Below are 21,264 nucleotides of genomic sequence, written 5' to 3' on the forward strand. Positions count from 1 at the left end.
CAAGGCCCAGCCCAGCCCCAGATCTCCCCCAGGCCGCATAGGGTGTCTGCATAAGGTACCCTTGGGGTGACACCTCGCAAAGGCTGATCTGGGCATGGCCTCGGGCAGAGGCCCACTGGAGGCTTCTCACACCCTGTGGCAGAGTTTCCTCCACTTTCCATTTTACCACAGTACAAAAGGCCTGCTTTTCCATAAAGATGTTTCCACATGCCTCGTGTGGGTCAATAAACCGGTCCTTGAGAGTACAGTTACCAGTGGTGTTCCTCAACCTATTAGACGAATGAGAGCAGGGCTTGGGCTCCTGGCCTTCACCTCAGGCCATGTGGGAAGCCCTATTCCCTCCCTGTCACCCGCCTGCAGGCCCGCACAGCCACATTTGCTGACAGGCCGTGTCTGCCTGTCCCCCTGGTACCCTGGGGGCCGGGCCATGCCTGTGTGCCTTCATGTCAGATGCTTTCAGCAAGACCCTCCCTGGCCCAGCAGCACCTCCGCACACCCAGCCATGTCTGTCTGTGGCACCTGGGTGGCTCTGTGAAATCATCCCTGTGATTTTCTCCCCGTTTCCAAAGTGCCTTACCTGGCTACTTTCACTGTTAACCAAGCAGCATTTTTCAGGACACTTAAGCACTGTTTCATTCGGAGCTCACTTTGATTTAGCACAGTCCACAGTGTCCAAACTGGTGATTCTGGACCACCGACATCAACATTATCATCCAGGAAGATGAGGAAGGCCATGGCACGGGTACCCAGGGACAGGAAATGCAGCCAGGCAGAGACCTGAGGCTCCCCAGGTGAAGAGGGGGAGATTCACTAGCCAAGCATCGCTCAGGCACCCTCACACACAGCAAGACCTCTTCCAGCCCAACCCAGCCACTGAGAGAGGCTCACTGGTCCTCATTAATACTCTCAGAGGAGAGGCTGCTCACAGCTGAGAAAACTCATTTGGGACGTTTCTTGTGTGCGGTTCTGGCTCTGGTCAATGTGTTCCTTTTTTTTTTTTTTTTAAGTTTTCCTTATTTATTTTGAGAGAGAGACAGTGCAAGTGCCGGAGGGGCAGAGAAAGAGGGAGGGATTGAAAATCCCAAGCAGTCTCGCCAGCACTAGCAGCACGGGGTTCAAACTCATGAAACCATGAGATCATGACCTGAGCTGAAATCAAGAGTCGGACACTTAACCACTGAGCCACCCAGGTGCCCCTCTGGTCCATGCATTCTACTGTCCTGTCCTTATTGGCAGAACTTCCATAGATCAGGAGTGTGGGCACAGTGTAGCTGGGGCCTCTGGTTGGAGCCTCACAGGCTATAATTAGGTATCAGTGGGCCAGGCACCCCTTCCAGCCCTCCTGGTTGTTAGCAGAATCCACAGCTTTGTGCTAGCCGCCTGAGGCCCGAGGCTCCTTCACAACCAGCAGGAATGGCCTTGGGGTATTCTGTGCCATGACTTTCATGACCCCGGGTGTGACCTGAATGTTCTGCGGAGTCAAAGCATCCCCTGCCACCACCTCCAAGGCAGAAGGCGCCTCTGATCCAGGGGATGGCGGGGACTGCCACGTGTCCCACCTCTAGGCCACCTGCCCTGAAAGGCAGCTGTGCCATCGAGGCCAGCCAGCTCAGGCGAGTGGGTGGCCTGGCATGTGCATCTGGTGAGAGCCTGCCTCAGGAACCTTCTGCAGATCCTCCTCCAGACCTGTGGTAACCCTGCAAGGGGAATCCACAGCCATTCCCACGCAGCAGGTGGGCAATGCTTACCCAGCACCCACCGCAGGCTGGGTCCTCTCGGACAAGCAGGAAGCTCCCAGCAGACCTGGCAAGGACCAGGGGTATGGCCCACAGTCGGTCATTGAGACTTCATCAGCTTTTCATGCTCCCTGAGTTTCATAGGTGGGGTAACAGCAGACAGCCATGTGCTTTGGAAGTACGCAAGCCAGCCTCCATGTCTGGTGGGGGGCAGTGAGCCCCAGAGAACAGGACGAGGCACTCAGACACGGGAGTACCCGAGGGAGGGTTTGCTGTGGTCCAGTGTCCACAGGGGCCTCGCCGCACTCGCTCGGCGGTCTGGCTTTGTGCTGACGTGCAGTGCGTGTCTTTGCGCTCCTGGGTGAGTGATGTTCAGTCAGGTGTTACCCACCTGCGTCTGTGCCAAGAAGCCACAGAACACCCTCTGCACAAAAGGACTGTTTGCACAAAGAAAAAACATTCCTTCAGGGGGTTCTTTAGAAACGCTTGATACTCAACTAGCTATAACTTCACGGGAAAGCCTGGTGTCAAAGACGTGCTGGCACAGACGAAAACCTTAAAGCTGAGCGTGCCGTGCACCTGTGCTTCGGTGCAGGCGAGCCACTGCCCCCCGTTGCACCCTGAAGCTCCAGCAGCGCAGCTGCCCCGCGTCCAGCCCACCCCCCTCCTGCGGCACTGCCGCCCTCCGATTTCACATGTGCCCTGCCTAGACTCAGCTTCCCCAGGCAAGCTCACCGGCTTGTCTGGCAACGCCCTTAGGAGCCAGGCAGGAAGGAAGCACCTGGGCCAGACAGAGATGTGCAAGATGCCAAGGGCCAGGTGGCTGCTGTTGAGTAGGGCAGACATACACACAACCCACCAGGAAACAAGCCCACCATGTATAGGATTGTCAGTTCCACAAAGGAAGTTCCAAAACCACACTGAGGGAATCCATGCAGGAAGACACACTGAGTGGGAGACAGAGCCACCTACCATAGTAAGTATGGCATACCTATATCGTGTGCTAAACTGAAAAAAGGGTGCTCATGGTCTTTAAATGAAATGATTCTGCCTCCATCCCTGCCAGGAGGGTGTGCCTAGAGCCATTCTACCTGCACACCCCACACTCTACTTGGGCTCTCGGATCTTGGAGCAGGGTCAGGAAAGTACACCCTGTGTGTCATTGACAGACACCTTTGGGCAGCAGTGTCTGGGACCTCTGGCCCACAGAGCCAAAAGTATTCATGTTTGTTGGCCCTCAAACATTCTTTAAAGAACAGCTTCTGTGGCGCAGGGCGGATGTGGGGAATCAATCCTATGTGGGGAATCAATCCACAAAGCCTGGATGTGGTCAATGGTGCCAAGAGCAGTACTAGAGGCCAAGGGGCCTCCCACACGGGCCTGGGATGCATCAGGCATCAAGCAGACAGTTAACGGTCATCTGTTCAAACTGATGAGATTGTGTTAGGCCAAGAATTCTCACTGACACTCACACAAGAAAAGTTAACTGAAGTAGATCAGAAGAGTATCGTAATAGTTCAGTAAGCCAAGTGTGTCTGCGCACTGCTATAGTTTGAATGTCTGTGTCCCCCTCCAAGTTCCTAGGCTGAAACCTACCCCTCCAGGTGATGGCAACAGGAGGTGCTTAGGTCATGGGGTGGAACCCTTGTGAACAGGATTAGTGCCTTATGAAAGAGATGCCCAGAGAGATCCCTCCGCCCTTCTGCCATGCGAGGACACAGGAAGTGGGCTCTCACCACACACTGGATCTGCGTTGATCATGGACTTCTAGCCTCCTCAACTGTGAGAAATGAAGTTCTGCTGTTTATAAGCCATAGCAGCCCAAAGGGACTGAGGCAAGATGTTATATTTTTATTGTTTTTTAAGATGTGGAATGTTATGGGGCCCCTGGGTGGCCCAGTCAGTTGAGCGTCCGACTTTGGCTCAGGTCATGATCTCGCAGTTCGTAGGGTAGAGCCCCGCATGGGGCTCTGTGCTGACAGCGCAGGGCTGGGAACCTGCTTTGGATGCTGTGTCTTCCTCTCTTCTCTCTGCCCCTCCCCAGCTTGTGCATGTGCACTTTCTCTCTCAAAAATAAACATTAAAAAAAAAGGCTGTAGAATGTTAAAAAAAAAAATCAAGTCATTTGGTCTCATCCTGTTGCAGTTATCTATCACTGCATTAATAAACCAGCCCAAACTCAGCAGTGTCCAGCAGCCATCTGTGCACATGGAATTCAGGGGCCAGGAATTTGGGAAGGGCTCAGCGGGGCGGTAGAGCCTGGGGAGGACTGAGCGCAGAGGACACCGTCAACGTGAACGCCTCTGCATGGCCTCTCAGCCCAGTGGTCTCAGGGGAGTCAGACTTCTTACATGGGGCCTCCAAAAGCTCATCCAGCAAACCAGCAGGAGCCTTCTTTGCCCAGCCCTGGTATTAGAGAGGGGACACAAGACCCCGCCTCATGAGGGAGAAAAGCCAAAATGTTTTCATCCTTTACAAAATAAGGCTTGTCCTTGTTTCTCTTTGGGTAGCAAGAGAGAGTGAGCATAGACAACCGAGACCCGAAGACTTGGGGGAAGGAGCCCAGGACAGGACCTGGGCCTCCTGCCATCACCAGGTGGGAGTACCCCAGCCATGCATGGGGGACACCCCTCACGCCACCCTGCAGGGTGTGATGAAATGCTCATGAAGAAGATTACACATCCCAACACACCAGTCTATGTCTCCAAATAAATGGGCAGCAGATCTGGACCTCCCATCCGCATGAAACCAAAGACTCCTTCATCTCAGGGAGAGAAGCTGAAAATAAATGTGAAGGGCAAGGCTATCATTAAGAGTTCCTCAACCTATGGAGAAGTTTTGCTATAGAACAGGCCAGGGTAGGCCAGCCCCAATCAGTGACAGCACCAGCCCCTCCAGGGTGCCCGAGCCTGGAGCCGAGCAGCCTGCTGACCCAGTGAGTAGTCTGAGCCCTGGGGTTGCTGAGAACACACCTAAGGAAGAATAAGAAACAATCCTGGGGCGCCTGGGTGGCTCAGTCGGTTAAGCGTCTGACTTCGGCCCAGGTCATGATCGCACGGTTGGTGGGTTTGAGCCCCACATTGGGCTGTTATGCTGACAGCTAGCTCAGAGCCGGGAGCCTGTTTCAGATTCTGTGTCACCCTCTCTCTCTGACTCTCCCCTGCTCATACTGTCTCTCTCTCTCTCTCTCTCTCAGAAATAATTTTTTTAAAAAAATTTTAAAGAAAGAATAAAAAACAATCCAAAGAAACTAAACATAGTTCAGTGCTTTTAACACCAGCTTTCGTGAATCTTATATCATGTGTGTGTATCTTTCCTAAGATATTAAGACATTTTCAGATCTATATGTTAGGCTTGTCACTTTTGTTAAATATTTACAAGTGTTTTTAATGCATTTGCAACCAATGTATAAATGTCGGGGAAATTTTACTCTGTTATATCTGTATATCTGACATGTTTTGATATATCAACCGAGTTAGGGTATGCTATAGTGAGAATTCTTTATTATACAATATACAGTTTATAAATCTTGAGAATTTATTGAACCATTGATTTTTTTTTTCTAGTTTGGAAATTTCAAACAAGGGCCACAATGAAGGAAACTTACATTCAGTAACATTCGCTCTCTTTAGGAGATGGTTGTGATAACCGTAACAAAAGTTCCCAAACACACACCCAGGGCTGTCACCAGCCCCCCAGCATCCAGGACCCACTGCTCAGGCTGGGGGCTGGACAGCCTGCCTCATGGATGAGTCTGGGTCTCTGGGCATCAGTGAAGCTTATGGAGAGTGCCTGGGGTGGACTCAGCCCGGGGAGGTAGCACCAGGAGAGTGGCTCCCAGTAGGAGGGGTGCTTGATCGTCTGGCTGCGTCCAGCTAATTGCCAGGCAGGATGTGGGGTTCAAACTACTTGGGGCTGTGGCTGTTAGCTGGTCTAGACTCTGTGACATTTGGGTCCAGCGATTCTGTGTTGGGGCCGTCCTATGCACCACTGGGTGCTGAACAGCATACCTGGCCTCCACCCACCCAGTATGGCCGTCAAAAGTGTCCCCAGACATTGCCCAATGCCCCTGTAGGATAAAATTTGCACATTAAAAACCACTGGTTTAGAGACAGGTTAGGACTTGGTCAATCCAAGGTGAACAGGGTAACTTTTGTAGATTATGGATAATCCAGGGTTTCCTTAAGTGTTCAATACATGTAAATATACATAAAAAATATACATTTGGGGCATCTGTTGGTTAAGCATCCTACTTCAACTCAGGTCATGAGCTCATGGTTCCTGGGTTCAAGCCCCTCGTGGAACTCTGTGCGTGTGTGTTGTGTGTGTGCGTGTGATGTTTTCATAACAGCCATCCTTAGGGGGCACAAAGGGGTCTCTTGCTGTGGTTTAATCCAAATTTTTAATTCATCATAAATTATTTCCCACGTGTATGCGTAATATGATCTCTGTCTTCTGGAAACTTAAACCTCACGGGGATGAGACACATGCATGGGAAGTAGCTGGAAACGGGAGGGAAACCAAGTGGCAGTGTGCAGTGGCCGGGGCGGGGCGGGTGGGCGGAGGACAGGCTTTCAGGAGCCAAATGGCCCCACCAGCACACACCAGGCGGCTCGGCCCCCTCATGTGTCCTGGCCCACCTGAGACCTGTCCTCTCCCATCAGCAGCCCACCTGTTCCAGGGGCAGGATTGGTAAGTGGCAGAGAAATGACAGTGGCAAGTGAAGAGCCCAGAGGCAGCTGCGGCTCTGGGAACAGCCCTGCAGTAGCTTCTGGGAGTCCAGGTCTCCGGAAGAGGGTGCTGACTGTGGCCTTGGGCCCCGCCTCTAATGGACCCTTCTGGCCGTCCACCCAGAAGGCAGAAGGGCTTGATCATCAGTGCTGAGGTGAGACATCCCCAGAAACACCTAGCATTGTAAGAAGGGCCCACTATAGAAGCCTCCATGGGGCGCTGGGGAAAATGAGGCCCACTGCCCCCTTGCTGCCCAGCAGCGCTGCCCAGCCCTGCCTGGTGGAGATGACAGCAGGCACACTTGGGGCCAGTGGCCTCTCTTCAGCCCCCGCTGTGGGGATGCCCACAAATGCCAGAATGCCTGCTCACTCACAGAGCTGGGTTGCCGGGTGGCAGGTGTGTGGGAAACGTGTGTATGGGTGGCATACAGCTGGCAGCTGGCAGCTCTCTGCAGCCCACCCCCCACCTTAGACAAGATGCCCTCGGGCCAGGCACATAGCCTGGCAGCCCCCGGTCTCTGCAGCTCTGTGCCCTGCAGTCTCGCCCAGAACAAGGACCCAGCTGGCCAGTGGCATCTTAATTAAACCTCTTGTTTTTCTTAGTTCTTTGAAGACTTTACAAAAGATGGATTCTTTGCATGGGAGTTGCTGCTTCCATATTCTGTCACAGCCCATCACCACACACGCACGCTCCCAGTCCCCACTACCGCGTTGGAAGCCCCGACCTACCAGTGCCCTGTGTAGACGAGTGGCAGAGAATGCACTGCAGCCGGCCTTCCTGCAGCTCTGAGCCCCACCTGCAGACCACGCGGGGGCTGGCCCTGCCGGGCAGCCTTAGCGGACACAGGGAGGGGCCTGGATCCCAGCCAGTGACTCAAGTCTACCTTACCACAAGGGAGGACTCGGAGAGGGCAGCTCTGCAATGAAGAGCCTGCTGTGTCCTCCAGCGCAGGCACTACCCAATGGAAAAAGATGCAAGCTGCAGCCACATGCAGCCGAGCAGCCTCGGGGAGCCCAAGAGCTATGGCCTCTTCCTTAACCTGGCCTCCAGTGGCCCTGACTGCCATTACCACCTTCACTGTGAGATGAGGTCCCAAAAGAAGCCATCCTGGAGAAGAATCTAGAAAGCATGTTTTGAGATGAAAGGTAGGTTCAGAGATGGGGTCACAGATGGAGGGGGCTGGGAAGACAGGTGCATGGGGGGAGGGACAGGGGCATCCATCCTGGAAGGCCAAGGCCACTTGTGGGAAGGGCTTAGGGACTGGAGCCCAGGACCCAGTCTCCCAGGGTGGGTCTTTGCTGTCTTCCCAGTGGCGTGACATACAGCACTCAGAGCTGCTTCAGGCCTTGGCCCAAAAAGTCATAAGTATGTGACTGAAAAAATGTCACTCAAGTCCAGACCCCCAGCAACTGTAAGGCCCACCAGAAGGCTTTCAGATCAGACTGTGACTCCCTTAGACTGAAAACTTCAGCATCTCTGAAGTCAGGATGTGTTTCAGTCTAAGGGAGTCACTGTGTGATCGGAAGGCCTTCTCCTTGGTGGTGCGAGCAAGAGTGGTGGGCCTGGACCCTCATGTGTCCCCAGCGTGGGTCTCCGCAGCAAGAGCTGGGCCAGGCTGCTCTGTGAGCGGAGGGGGGAAGACATGGGTGGCGGCCGCTGGAAACAGAGGATTAAGTACTTACTTTATGCAATTGAAAGCTGATAGATAAAGGATGTCAGCAATACCATTCCTCTTTATAATTAAGAAGATAACTTAATTACTGCTATTAAAACCTAAGCTTCTCCCCCATGTGGGCTGCTTTTCATAGAATACCTTTGGTTCTGCTCTTCCCCACACACAGACCTGGCAGCAGTTAAATAGAGGCGCAGAGACTCCAAAGGTTCATCTTGTGAACCCATCTGGTTTGAAGTAGTACGACAAGCAGGGAAGGGAATTGAATCAAAGGCAAGATTTGTGTGTTTTTTTCAATACAGTGTGGGGTAGACCAGGAAATAGTCCCATCCTCCGCTCCCAGGGCTGGGTGCCGCCACTGGGCTGTGGGGCCATGTCCCCTGGCCTGCTCCCCAGCAGTGCGCATGTCACAATACAGAGGCGGCTGTGGGGGTGAGGGAGATTGGGAAGGAGGCAGTGGGGATCAGATTTGTGCGGAGGCATCAGATGTGCCCAAATAGATGCCCGGTCCTGTCCCCCGGCACCTATGAAACCGCACAGCCTCATCGGAACCCACAGAGGAGGAGAGGAGGTCCCCACTGCTCGCATGGGCCTTCACCATTCATACCACTCCCACAGGGCATGGGTCAGCACCCCAGCATTAAGAGGAAACTGAGGCACAGAGGCTATGGAACCTGGGAGGTGTGCTCTCCCTGGCACCCAGCTCCAGGTTGGGCCACTGGAATCATTCCTTTTGTCCTAGAAGAAGCTCCTTGGGCCCCCACCCCTCCCTCTACTGGCTCTGCTGGCTCTGCCCCTGGCAGCTGTGGCCCCGTGGAATTCTCTAGTGCTCACGCGCTTTGATCTGCAGCACACCCGGAGATCAGTGCCTCCCATTCACCCAACCGTCGCAATACAAGTCCCACACACTCTTTGGACTTCCTCAGCCAGAGGGAAGTGGCGGCTGAAGCCCCACAACCAGGCTTTCTCTTCCTCTGCCATGCCAGACGCCCCCATCCACGCCAGACCCCCCCCCCACCCACACCAGAACCTCTGTGTACTGCCTCTGCACCCCAAATGCTTCCCTGTGTAACCAGCCCCTTCAGGTTGTTTGTCATCATAGACCTGTGTCCACATCTGCTTGTGCCCTATGGCTCACTGACGTGCTTGCTTGGGGCACTTTCTCTTTGTCCCTATAAAGGTACCTAATGCTGTCCAGCTATACTTAGTGGTAGTACAGGGGCGCGGTCCCATTCCAGAGGGACCCTGCACCATCCAGAGCCTGTGGATGAGACCCTGTGGGCTGGGCTGTGGGGTTGTTAGAGTGCTCGTGAATTGGGCTCTTGGAATACCTAGATGAGAGGAGGTGGCAACCATAGAGCTTGCCAGAGTGCCTGGCACTTGGTAAGTCCTGTAAAAATGCCAGTAATTTATATTGGGGTATTCCACACACATCTCCAGCCTTCCTGGGATCTGGAAGGTTTATGTCAAAAACAGAGGCTCCAGCACTGGAGGAAAGCAGGACAGCAGGCCCTATCTGTAGCTATGGTCTGGTCTTCCTCCTTTATTTTTTATTTCATTTCATTTTCTCTATTTATTTTAGGCAGAGAGAGAGAAAAGGAGAAAGAGGGGAGGGGGCTGGGGAGAGACACAGAGAGAGAGAGAGAGAGAGAGAGAGAATCCCAAGCAGGCTCTACACTCAGCATAGAGCCCACTTGGACCATGACTTGAGCTGAAATCAAGAGCTGGATGCTCAACCAACTGAGCCACCCAGCACCCCTGGTCTTTCTCCTCTAAAAACAGTGAGCTGGGCTGCTGAGGGTGTTGTCACACCACACCCCAGGGTCTTGGATCCCCTAGACCCCTTATGTGGGACCCAAAGGAGCAAAGAGGGCAGTGGACAGGCCCCACCCCTCCTCAACTTAGTCAAGAGTTTACCTGTTTCATCCATCACATGTCCATTGTTTTTCAAGGGTTGGGGAGTCTGGGGTCCCTGGACCAAACTTCTGAGGTCCTTTCTAATCCAAGTTCTTGTCCTCCTGAGTTGGCAGTTGGATACTTGGAGACAAGTGAAGGGAGCAGAACAGGACCTCTGGGCCAACTGGGGAACCCAGAGGAAGACACTGAGGCACAAGCACATGAGGAAGCAGGTCAGATGGGACCTGAGACCCACACAGGGCAGCACATCAGCTCATGGAAGGGGTAGGCCAGGTGTGCTCCAAGAGGAGCCCAAAGCAAGGGACACAGAAGCTGCCAGGACAGTGGCTTCACAGGGAAGCCAGGGACTGTCTGGGGTAGCTGCCCATGGGAGTGTCAGTCTCACACAGCAGGCAGTGCTGACAGCGCTGTTGGTGCTCACCAGGCACTTGTTTCAGGAATGAGTGACCAAGAGGGGCTCTGAAATGAGCAGCCCCCAGCAGAAGCTGGGGGACCCGGGCCACCCTTCCCTCACCCCCTTCCCAGGATGGAAGGTGGGTGACAGCAATCTGCTGAGGTGGTGTATGGCCTACATGACACAGGACTGCCCGGAGGAACAGCCTCGCCTGCAGTGCTGGGCACCACAGCATCCATCATCCTAAAGCAACCGAGTGCCCTTGATAGGAGACTGGACACTGGTGAGCGGGAAGAACTGACGGGTGGGTGGCAGCGTGGGCCAGCCCTGCCACACCACGGAGCAGCCGGCGCCCTGCTTCGTGATCCCCTTTGTGAGAAGTTCTTAAGCCGGGCAAACTCATCTGCGGGGGCAGAGGGTAGAAAACCATGCCTGTGGGGGGCTGTTTCCCCAGCGCAGGGCAGCCCTCCTCTGCAGTGTCCAGCGAGCTGACCTGCGGCACATGTGCTGTTCAGCACTTGGAATGCAGCCAGCGAGGAACCGAATGTTTCATTTTATTCTGTTTTTGTTAACATGTAAGTGGCCCACTGTGGCTAGCAGCCAGCATGTCGGACAGCGGTGCAGCGCTCTGCCTTGAGTGGGTGATGATCACGGGAGCAGGTCCACATGCAGGAGGCTGGCAGGCTGCACACCGGAGACCCGTATGCTCAGCTGCAACCTCTCAGCTGCAAACAGCCGCACCATCATTGGTTCAGAAGGGAGCGTCTTCTCATTTTAGCTTTAAATGAGACCAAGGTGGAGCTCTCTCCAACTGTGGTTCTCAGCCCCTGCCACTCACCACAGCCTGAGTGTTGAAAGTGGGCAGAGGAAGAGCGCGGCCTCAGGATCACAGTAGGCCCTGGAGGGGTGTCCAGCACATGCAGGAGAGGCTAGCCCTGGCGGGCACAGCCCATCACTCCTGCGGGCCTTCCAGGACGAGAAGGGATGCAGGGCGCATCTGTGGCACCAACAGGCTGCATGAGTGGGGAGCTCAGCGGTGCATGTTGCTCACCCAGCGGGAGGTGTGCAGCAGGTGGTAGCAGGGTGTCCATCAGGGATGGGTGTCCAGAGCCGCCCTTAGGAGTCCATGAAGCTGTGTCCACAGAGCCCACTAAATCACCGGCTGCGTCTTCACACCCTGGCACTAGATGACCTTTGAAGCTTTGGGGGATCTGGGCTCCAGAGCTCATTCCTCAGCAGCCTTGGTCACCCTTTGTAGACCTGGCTCACGGAAACACTTTCTGCTGTCCAACTGCTAAGATGTCAACCACGTCACACCATCAGGGTGAACACATCGGGAAGAAACCATCCAGTCTAGGAGGGACACTGGGAAATTACTGGCTGTGCCAGGGAGAGGTGGCACCAGCTTGCAGCAATTGCCACAAACATACTGGGACAGACACAGAAGGGGGATAGAACCTCAGCCACTTGCATTTCCCGTCCATCGTGTGTCCAAGTTAGCAGCCTTGACGTTGACCGGTTGTCAGCTTTTCCTGCCTGGACTCAGGAAGGGAGGGATCAAAGGGTTCCTCTGGCCCCATCCCTGGTGTTGAGTTAATGGGGAGAGGTCCCTCACCACCTGGCCTGGGAAAAATGCTTCACAGACAGGTTTCAAGATGACTCATGACCACTGTCATTGTACCCCCTGTCCAGGTCACTCCGTGGGGACATTCACAGGGAACAAAGTCAATAAACAGGGGAAAACACGGGTCTGGGCTAGGTCCAGCCAGGGGAAATGCTAGAACAGCAGAACTGCCTGTTTTTGTCTTTCGATGATCAGAGTCAGAGCTTCTCCCCTTCCCAGCCCCCAAATGGCAGTGTCCTGTCGTGATGGTTATTTCCAGCTTCCGTGGAAAAGCACCCAGGACAGGCACCGGTCCTGAAAACAGGCCAGGAGTGCCTGCCTAAATCCTAGAGGAGGGACAACTGCCGGCCAGAATGAAGTAAAAAGACCCTGTGCACACCTGGGGCTGAGGCTGAGCCCCGGTACTTTCAGCCTGGGGGCGGGTGGGATGAAGCTGCAAGGCGGCAGTGGGGGCGGGGAGCTGGCTGGCAGAGCCGGGAGGAGACCCTGGGAGCGAACCCAGTTGGGGCCACAGCAGAGGGGGCGGGGAGAGGACGGAGAGGGGCGTGGCCGAGAAGAGGCTCTGGAAACCAGCCGGGAGAAGGTGCTGGGAGGGCACTGTAGGGACTCCCGCTTCGCAGCGGCCTGTGGGGATTGGAGCTGGGGAGACCCCGAAGTCCCCGAATCGACTGGACTCCCTCTCCCCGACATCCCCCGTGCGATCTAACTGGACGCAAATAAATGGACACGCAGGCAGCTTCCAAAAGAGGCGAAACCTTTATCAAGTCGGCGCCGGCGCAGTATCTACAGTATCTACAAATATCTACACGTATCTACACCGCCTGCAGACGGGCTCTCGGGTCGTCTACACTGCAACTGCCGGCCGGGCCGGGGAGGGGCGAGGGGGGCGACGCGGTCTCGCGGAGAACAATAAATATCACTTCCTTCCGCCGCTGACCGGGCGCTTTGGCACTGGCGGGCGCGGACCCCGTGGCCCTCGGGGCTGGGGAGGGACCCGCGGTGGCTCCCGGGACTGGGGAACCATATACTTCGACAGCTGTCGGGGTTGGAGAGTGGAGGACCCAGACGGCTTCGAGGCTAGGGAAGGGGAGACCCGCACTGGCCCCCGGGGCTTGGGGGAACGTGTTCTTGGAAGGCCCTTGGGGCTGGGTGGACGGGAACCCCGACGGCCCTCAGGGCTGTGCGGGGACCCCGGGCGGGGAGCGGCCAGCGGGCGCCCGCATTATCTGGGGCAGTAGTCGTAGGAGCCGGGCGGCGCTGCCCCGGCCGACGAGTACATGTTGGCGGCGGCGGCTGCAGCGGCGGCGGCGGCGGCGGCAGCTGCGGCGGCTGGGCTCACGGCTGGGTGATGGTGGTGCGGGTGCGCGTGTGTGTGCGGGTGGTAGCCGTGGCCGCGCAGGCCTGGCAGGGGGTAGGGCGCCGGTCGGCTCTTGGGCCCGAGGTAATGGTCGTAAGCGGCAGCCGGGTACTTATAGGGGTGATGGTGCAGCGGCTCCGACGCGCCGGGCGCCTCCAGGCGCAGCTCGGGGTGCGGAGGGCTGGGCCGGCCTCCGGGCGCACCCGGCAGCGGGACGAGGCCGCCGGCGCCGCCGGCCCCGGGCAGCGCTGGGCTCAGCACCCGTGCCAGCAGCTGCGGCGGGTGCGCCGGGTCCCCGAGCACTGCCGGTCCACCCGCGTCGCGCTCGAATTCTCGCCGAGCCTCGGCCGCTTCTGCGGGGAGGGCCGAGGGGTAAGCGCGGCGGCTCGGGACGGCAGAGGAGACCCGCGAGCGCCCCACCGGTCCTGGCGGGGAGGGGGCACAAGCCCGCGCTCGGACGCTCCCGGCCCCTTCTCGCCGAACCTGCCGGAGACCCGGGGCCTCCCCGGGGGCCCGCGCCCCTCCACCGACTGCAGGCGGGGCGGGCGGGGCGCAGCCGTCGGGCCGGGCGGGCGAGTGAGCGCTTGCCCGCCGCCACGGCCGTTGTGCAACCGGCGCGAAGGCCGCGAGCGCCCCTGGGGCGCAGGCGAGGCCAGGCTCGGCCGCCTGCCCGGGGCGGGGCGCGCGCGGGGCCGCGGCCCCGATCCCACGACCCCGGCCCTACCTTTCTCTGCGCCGTTGGGCTGCGTGGGGGAGGCCACCGGGTTCCGCGAGCGAGCGAAGGCGCTCATAAGCGGCAGCGCGCCGGGCCGGTGGTTCCGGGGCCTGCGGGAGGGAGAGGGGCAGCGAGTCAGGGGAGCGTCCCGCTGGTCTCCCCGAACTGTAGCGATCCCTTCATTGGACACTCACCAGTCCTCCGGATCGCAGTCTCGAAAGCCTTTGGCGAAAGGGTTGCTGGCTATCTTGAGCTGCGTGATCTGCGGAGGGTTGGGGGAGCGAGCATTGAGCCAGTGGCTGGAGCCCCAGCGCTGGGGCCTGGAGCACCAGGGTAGTGTAGCGTTAGAAGGGGCTCCCACAATAAGAGCCCCTTTACTCTTCTGGGACAATAACCCTCCCACATTTACTCTCCCACACTGAGAGTTGTGCCTTTCTTCTGCCAAAGGGGGAGCTTCCTTTCTCGCTAAGGATCCCCTTTGTGGCCCCAAGTGATTGGGATGGAGACCCAGTGCCCCTGGCTGAGTTGGGAATGTAGTCACCTCCACCGCCCACCCCACAGTAGGGGAGGGGGATGCCCTAGGAATTTGGATAAACCGTGGATCAGGCCCCTGATGGGGAGTTTCCGGAATGGTTTGGAAAACAAACTTTCAGGCCGCACTGACAGTTGCCGCTGGAGAGGTCAACCTGATAGGAGTCTGGGCTGGCCTGCCGCAGAGGGGAGGAGGCCTTTGAGGGTGGGACTCCATCGTGTTGTGTTCCACCAGGACCCACAGCCTTTGGGTCCAGACCTCTTTCCCTCAGGCAGCAACTGCACAGTGCAACCCAGAAGTATTGAATTTGCACATCCCCAGGGTCTCACCCGATGGTTCTGGTAAGCAGTGACCGCAGTGAAGCGAGTCTCCTCAAACACAAAGGTTTTAAAGTTCTCCTCAGCGTATTTCTCACTATCTTTGCGTGGGTCCACATAGACAACGTGGAAGCGGGGCTGGTATCTGTGCATGGAGTTGAGAATAATCTGGAAGACAAGGTGGCAAGTTTGGAACTAGGAAATGGGCAAAGGTCCATAGAAGCAGCAAATTTCTCTGAACTTGGTCAAAGCCCTTAACTTCCGAAATGAGGTCCAGCCGTGGGGCTCAAGCGGAGACTGCAGTCAACTAAATGGGGACCACCAGGGAAGACCCCCCCAAATGGCAAAAGATCAGGGTTTAGATTCTTTTTCCGTAGGTCCGTCAGAACTACTTCAGGCCTACAACAGGCAGTGGTAGGCGGCTGCAGGCCAATGCTTAGCCCAGCAGGAAAGCGGCATCATCCGCCTGGATTCTACAAAGCCTTCTGCCGCTCCCCCCACACCCCATCCTTCCCAGTTAAAAAACAAAAAACAAAAACAAAAACTCCAGCAAAAGAGCCAGAATGGAGTGAGGGAAGCAAGGTGACAGACAGCCTCTCCCAGGCCCGAGAGCCACCAGACCCTGAGCCCCTGGCCGGAGGGGCCCACTCTCCTCAGCCTGTCCTTCATTCACAGCCCAAGCTCGGCCTCTAGCTCTGGTCAACAGGGACTCCGGAGGGCCTGCCCCGGGTAGCCTGGGGATGTGGGAAGATTGCTCACATGGCCGTTGTCGTCCAGCAGGTTGTTGGTCAGCTTGAGCTTATCGAAGGACACAATTTGCTTCATCCACTGCGCACCCTTGGCAGGCGAGTCGGGGTGGTAGTGTACACGGCCTGGTGTGGCAGGGTCCGCCTTCCCGGCCACTAGCCAGGAGGAGCTGTGGAAGGCGTACCTGGGGCAACACCAGAACAGGGGTCATGCCATGGAGAGTGAGCAGAGAGGGCCTTGACGAGTGAACCCCAAAAGTGCCTCTAATGAGTTTTCCTATCATCGGTGAGCTCGAGCCTTCGGCTACCACACAGACTGGGAGCTTTTCCGAGGGGAATTGGGAAGAAAACGGAAAACTCCCTCCAGTCCCAGTACACAAGACAGCAGGAAGCCAGGCCCCAAGGGAGGAGGCTGGGCTCCGGGCGCCACAATTCGCTGCACGCGGGTCTGCCTGCTCCGGGCCTCCCCACCGCCGCCTCCGGTGTCGCCTGCGTGGCGGGAGCCCGGATTTGGTAGCGCCGGAGGCCTCAGGCGCAGGGCGGACCACGTTCTCTTTATTAATTGCTGTTAATTGTCCGGGCAGAGAGGCCCGCCCAGCATAATCTCTCCCGGCCACCCCACCTTTCCTGCTGGCTCCCAGCGTTCCCGGGGGATGGGGGAAGGGGACAAGGTGCCCACGCTCACCTCGTGGGAGAAGGAGGCATGAAGAAAGGCAGGGGGCCTGTGTGCAAGGGGCCTGCCTGCCTCGGGCCAAGCTGGCCCAGGGGCGTGGGAGCTGTCTCGGGCTTAGAGCTGGCGGAGGGGCCCAGCCTGTGCGACTCCCGAGGGGAGAAGCGCTAGGGGTGGGGTGTGTGGGTCTGGGGTCTGACAGGGTTGGGGAGGGAGCAGGTCACAGGGGACGGTGGCGCCTGCGGTGCAGGTGCCTGGGACTCCCAGTCACAAACGTCCTTGTGGGCTGCCCTCAGAGGCATCACCAAGCAGGGACCAGCCGCTTCCCAGGGCACCCGCCCTGGTTCTGCTGGGCGCTCACCGGTAGCGCTTGTCGTCCACTGGAACGAAGTCCATGAGGAGCATGTAGTCGGCCATGGGGTCCATGCCGAAGAGCTTCACTTGAAACGTGGGGAACATGCGCCTGGGGGCGGCGAGGCCTCCGGTCACCTCAGGTGGCGGAGGGCAGGGCTGCCCCACCTTGACCGACCCAGGACAGGCGGCTTCCTGCCGGCTGCTGCGTTCATCGGCCTGGCCCCTCCATCTCCTCTCCTCTCACTCAGCTACTCTAACCCAACTAGGCCCATGCTCAGCCAAGGGCAAGTAGAGGGGCAGAGTAGTCCCCTGCTCCCTTTTTCAAAACCCCGAAGTGGTTCATTAAACACTACAGCTGAGCCTCCACACACCAGCCCTGGTCTATGGCTTCTTCTGCCACATTTGCCTGCGTAGAGACAGCCTAGCATTTGCTAATTCTCGGCTGTTCAGTCCAGAGCTAGCCTCAGCCGGCAGCACCGGATCAGCAAGACTCCTAAGATGTGGTCCCAGAGATTCTCAGCCCTCCAGAGAGCTTCCCCCAGCTCCATCTAAGCGACCGATGTAAACTCCCGGCTCGAACAAAATGAAACCAGGGGACTCTTATGTGGTTCCCAGGAGTCCCAGTTGCCCTTTCGGCTGGGTCTGTGGGGCTGCTGCCCGATCCCTCCAGTGAGGCTGAGGCCTCAGAGCCCACAGGCCCAACTTTTAGGCCCCGTCTCCAGCCCGATGCTGGAGTCTCTCCATCTTCCTCAGGGATACACACAAATTCCCCGCCGCCACACACACCCCACTATTGGCCCCGGACAGACGCAGCTACTCTGGGAGACCTTGGCTTATGCTCTCATGTCCCCTAACTCTCCCCTCCCCCAGACTCCGACTCTATGACCCATCTAGGCTCTTGAAAGGACATTCTGCAGCTCCTGGTTGGGCCCGCCAGCCGGGGGCTGGCCCTGTCCTGAGAGCACAGCAGTGCCAACCACTGGGCCCTGGAGGACAGCATGAGGTTTGGCTCCCACCTGCCCTTCCTACGGCTTTGCTTCATAGGCACCTCCCTGTAGGCAGTGGGCAAAAAACAGATGCCACGGAGCCGGCCCTCCTGGTCAGACCTGCCACCCCCACTTTTGCAGGCTGGTGGGTGCCGCGGAATGCTGGCTTCTGGGGTGAAGCCTGGCCACCACCAAGGCCCTTGCTGCACTGGACTGGCCTAGAGGCTGGGGTGCGTCCTCAGGGGACAGTAAGGAGAGCCTGGAGAAGACCTGCAGAACTGAAGCTGAGCACAGGCCCCAGGATCCCTAGGGAGGACAGCCGTGGCAGGGAAACAGAAACCACGAGAAGGCTCTGCAAACAGGCCCTGAGTTCCCCTTGGCTGTGCGGACGCAGAGCTGGTGTCTCCGTGTGTACATTAGACACAGCCCGGCACCCGCCTTTGTCTGCTGGTCAAATCGGTTGCATCGCAAAACTTGTTCCCCTTCTCTCTGGGCCCTTAAAACAAATACAGGCCAATTGGAAGGCGGCAGCCCCAGCAGCAACCGCCAGGCCCCACAATCACCCGAAATTTAGGCCGGAAAAAAACTGGGTAACAACCTTCACGGAAGAGAGCATATTGTTTTTAAGGGTCTTAACTTTCCCTTAAAATTTTCCAGACAGTTGCCCAACTGCTCCCTCTTTACCTAACCCGTATAGATTGAACTGGGGAACTAAAGACGTGAATTTCCTTTGAGGTGGGATCCACTGGGAGCCGGCTGGCTGGCGAGGCCGCTCAGGGGCGGCTGCCTAACCCCTAGCTCCGTGTGTTCCGAGCCGGCCCAGGCTTCCGGCCGCGGGCGCCTTGGGGCAAGCCGGTCCGCCGGGCTTCTCTCCACCAGCCTTCCGAGGCTGCCCGCGCCGTCCCCTCCGGCCCCGCTCGGCGCGTCAGGCGGCTGTCGCTGGAGCCGGGACCGCAGAGAGCGAAGAGCCGGCTCGCGCCTAGAGGGGCCCGCAGGTGGCGGGGCCGCGCCCCCCACCCCGCTTCTCGACCCCACTCGCGTGGATCAGACCGAGGCGCGCTGCCCGAGACCCGCGCCACGTGGGGAGGGTCGCGGGCAAGGGGGGGGGGCACCCTGACCTGCCGGCCTTGGTGACGATCATCTCGGTGCCCAGCTGATTGAACTCGTCCCACAGCGCCTTCATCTCCAGCTGCACGCTCACGCTGGCCACCTTCGCGTTCTTCTTCACCGGCGCCTTGGCGGCGGCCGCGCAGCTGGCCGCGGGGCCCTCGGGCTCGGCGGCGGCGCTGGTGGCGGCCCCAGCGGCCGGCGCGAACGGATAGGCGTGCGGCGGCGGGCCCGGGGCGCCGGGGGCGGCGGCGGCGGCGCACGGGTCGTAGCGCGGCGGCGGCGGGGGCTCGCGCGGGCCGTACGGGTCGGCGCCCGGCGACGCGGCGCCCGGGAAGCCCCCCGCGGCCCCCAGGCTGCTCAGGCTGCTGGCCGTGAAGGCTGCAACGTCGCAGAAGTGCGAGAGCTGCGTGAGCCACGGGCTGGACACGGCGGAGATCATGACCCGCGGGCCGCCGCCGCCGCCCCCGCCGCCGAGGTGAGCGCTGCCCCGCGCCCCGGGCCGAGTGGCGGGCGCTGAGCTGCGCCCGGGGCCGCGCCGCCCTACACCGCGGGCCGGCCCCGAGGAGGCGCCCCGCCCCGCCCCGCCCCACGCCCCCCCCCTCAAGCGCCGAGACAATGGCCTCCCTCCCCTCCCCCGTTCCTCGCCCCTCCCCCGCTCCTTCCCCCCTCCCCGGCCCCCAGCCCGCCCGCCGCGGCTCGCTCGGCCCGGGCCCCCCGACCGCCCGGACCGGCTCCCCAGAGCGCCGGGCCGCCCGCCGCCCCTCGCTCTGCCGCCCTCCCGCGTTGCATTTCTCCTTTCTCTCTCCAGGCTCTTTTTCCAATTTGTTATTTCTTTACCTTTGTGTTCCTCGTTGAAATTTCCCTCCTAATCCTCTTTCCTTCTTCCACTATCTCTTTCGTTTCTCTTTATTTCTGTGTCATTTTTCTGCCTTTCTTTTTCCAGTCCTGTCCCTCTCCTTTCTTTCCACTTCATTTTTCATCACTTCGTTTTTCTTCCCAGTCTGCCTTTTGCCTCTTCTTTCTCTAGGTCTTTTCCTGTTATTCAGGGGGTTTTCCTCTTTTTTTAAAAACAAAATAAAAACTGGAGGTTTTCTCTAGCTTTTCCCTTTTTTGATGCCTTTATTTTTCGTCTTAAAATTCCCTTCACTTTCTTCTTTTTCGTTCTCGCTCTCTTTACTTCTTTTTCATCTTTCTCACTTTTCCTACCTTCCTTTCTGGGTGTTTGTGTTTTTTTCTCTTCTCAATTTCTTTTCCTCCTGGCTGCGCTCACCTCTCTCCCTCTCTGTCACTCTCGTCTCTCTCTCTCTCTCTCTCTCTCTCTGTTTCTCTGTCTCTCATTTGCCTGGGTTCCCAGACTCTACGGCACTCTCCTCTCCTGCCAACTTCCCTCCACCTCTCCCAGCTTGCGGCCACCTCTGGCTACCTCTGCCCCCTTTCCCCGGTCCTTCTCAATCCTGTCCTTTCTGGTTTCCACCAGTCCTGTTCAGGGCCGGTGCCTAGCTCCTTGTGGGTCTCTGCAGCTGGATTCCCAGGCTGGAGGGTGCACAGGCTTTGGGCAGGATGCCTGCCCTTCCTCTCTACTCCAGAGTCACTGGAAGCCTGGAGCCCACCCCGCCAGAGCTCCCTCCACCCTCTCTGTGCCAGGGTCCTGCCCACACTATTTGCTAGGGCCCCAAGGCAGCTGTGGCAGGGGGTCGGCCGGCGGGTCCCTGTGGACACAGCGGGGAGGCTCACCTTCCATATCCCTGGTGACGGTGCTGAAGTGCATCCCGGCCGGGGATCCCAGCAGCCGGCGAAGCTTCGCCTGGTCGGAGGACCGGGGGCCCAGGCGAGCCTTGCGCTCTACGGCCTCTGCTGCAACCAGAGAGGCGATGCTGAACGCGCTGGCCCGGGGAGACAGCGGGCTCCGCGCGTCCATAGGCGCCCGGCGGCCTGGCCGGCGCCGCCTCCGACTGCGTGCACCCAGCCGCACCGAGGCCGGCCCAGCCCACGGGACCCGGGGGCGGGGGCCTGCGGTGCCACTCACAGCCTCCAGCCCTGGGCCCAAGGGATTATGGCGTCACGGCCCCCCACTCTGGGCCGGTGGCAGCCGAGGGGCCCAGATGGGTGGAGCGCCCTGGGAGTGTGGGGCCCTTCTGCTTTTCAAGCTCCCTGCCCCTGGCCTCTGCTCCCAGGGACCTCGGTGACCAGCGCCCTTCGAACATCCCGCTGTTCCCACCGAGGCGGGGGTTCCCTCTGTCCAGCGAAACCACCGAAGCCACCGTCGGCTTCTACAGTCCCCGAATGGAGGCAGCTACACGAGAGCGCCCAGCCTCAGCCTGTGTCAGTGGGGCACCGATGGATCACCGTGGGGAGGCCTGGATTGGCCTTGCCCCTGCCCTCGGCCCCTCCCGCCTCCTCCTC

General features: G+C 58.5%; 1 protein-coding gene across 2 annotated transcripts; it reads right to left on the reverse strand.

The window, feature by feature from the left end:
• Window positions 1-213: 213 nt before the first annotated feature.
• Window positions 214-20,800, reverse strand: TBX1 (T-box transcription factor 1). 2 transcript variants are annotated; one of them, XM_039242919.1, is made up of 8 exons: window positions 20,596-20,800; window positions 18,870-19,239; window positions 16,773-16,874; window positions 15,755-15,926; window positions 15,008-15,163; window positions 14,341-14,408; window positions 14,156-14,256; window positions 214-269 (listed from the first exon to the last, which is right to left on the reverse strand). In XM_039242919.1, exons 1-8 carry the CDS (start codon window positions 20,777-20,779, stop codon window positions 265-267), a joined length of 1,158 nt encoding a protein of 385 aa, XP_039098850.1. In that variant the 5' UTR covers window positions 20,780-20,800; the 3' UTR covers window positions 214-264. The 2 variants fall into 2 exon arrangements, with proteins under 2 accessions (XP_039098850.1, XP_039098849.1); XM_039242918.1 differs by lacking the exon at window positions 214-269 and adding an exon at window positions 12,812-13,784.
• Window positions 20,801-21,264: the final 464 nt, after the last annotated feature.

This window comes from Hyaena hyaena, unplaced genomic scaffold, assembly GCF_003009895.1.
Source record: "Hyaena hyaena isolate Hyena2069 unplaced genomic scaffold, ASM300989v1 scaffold_219, whole genome shotgun sequence".
Lineage (NCBI taxonomy): Eukaryota > Metazoa > Chordata > Mammalia > Carnivora > Hyaenidae > Hyaena > Hyaena hyaena.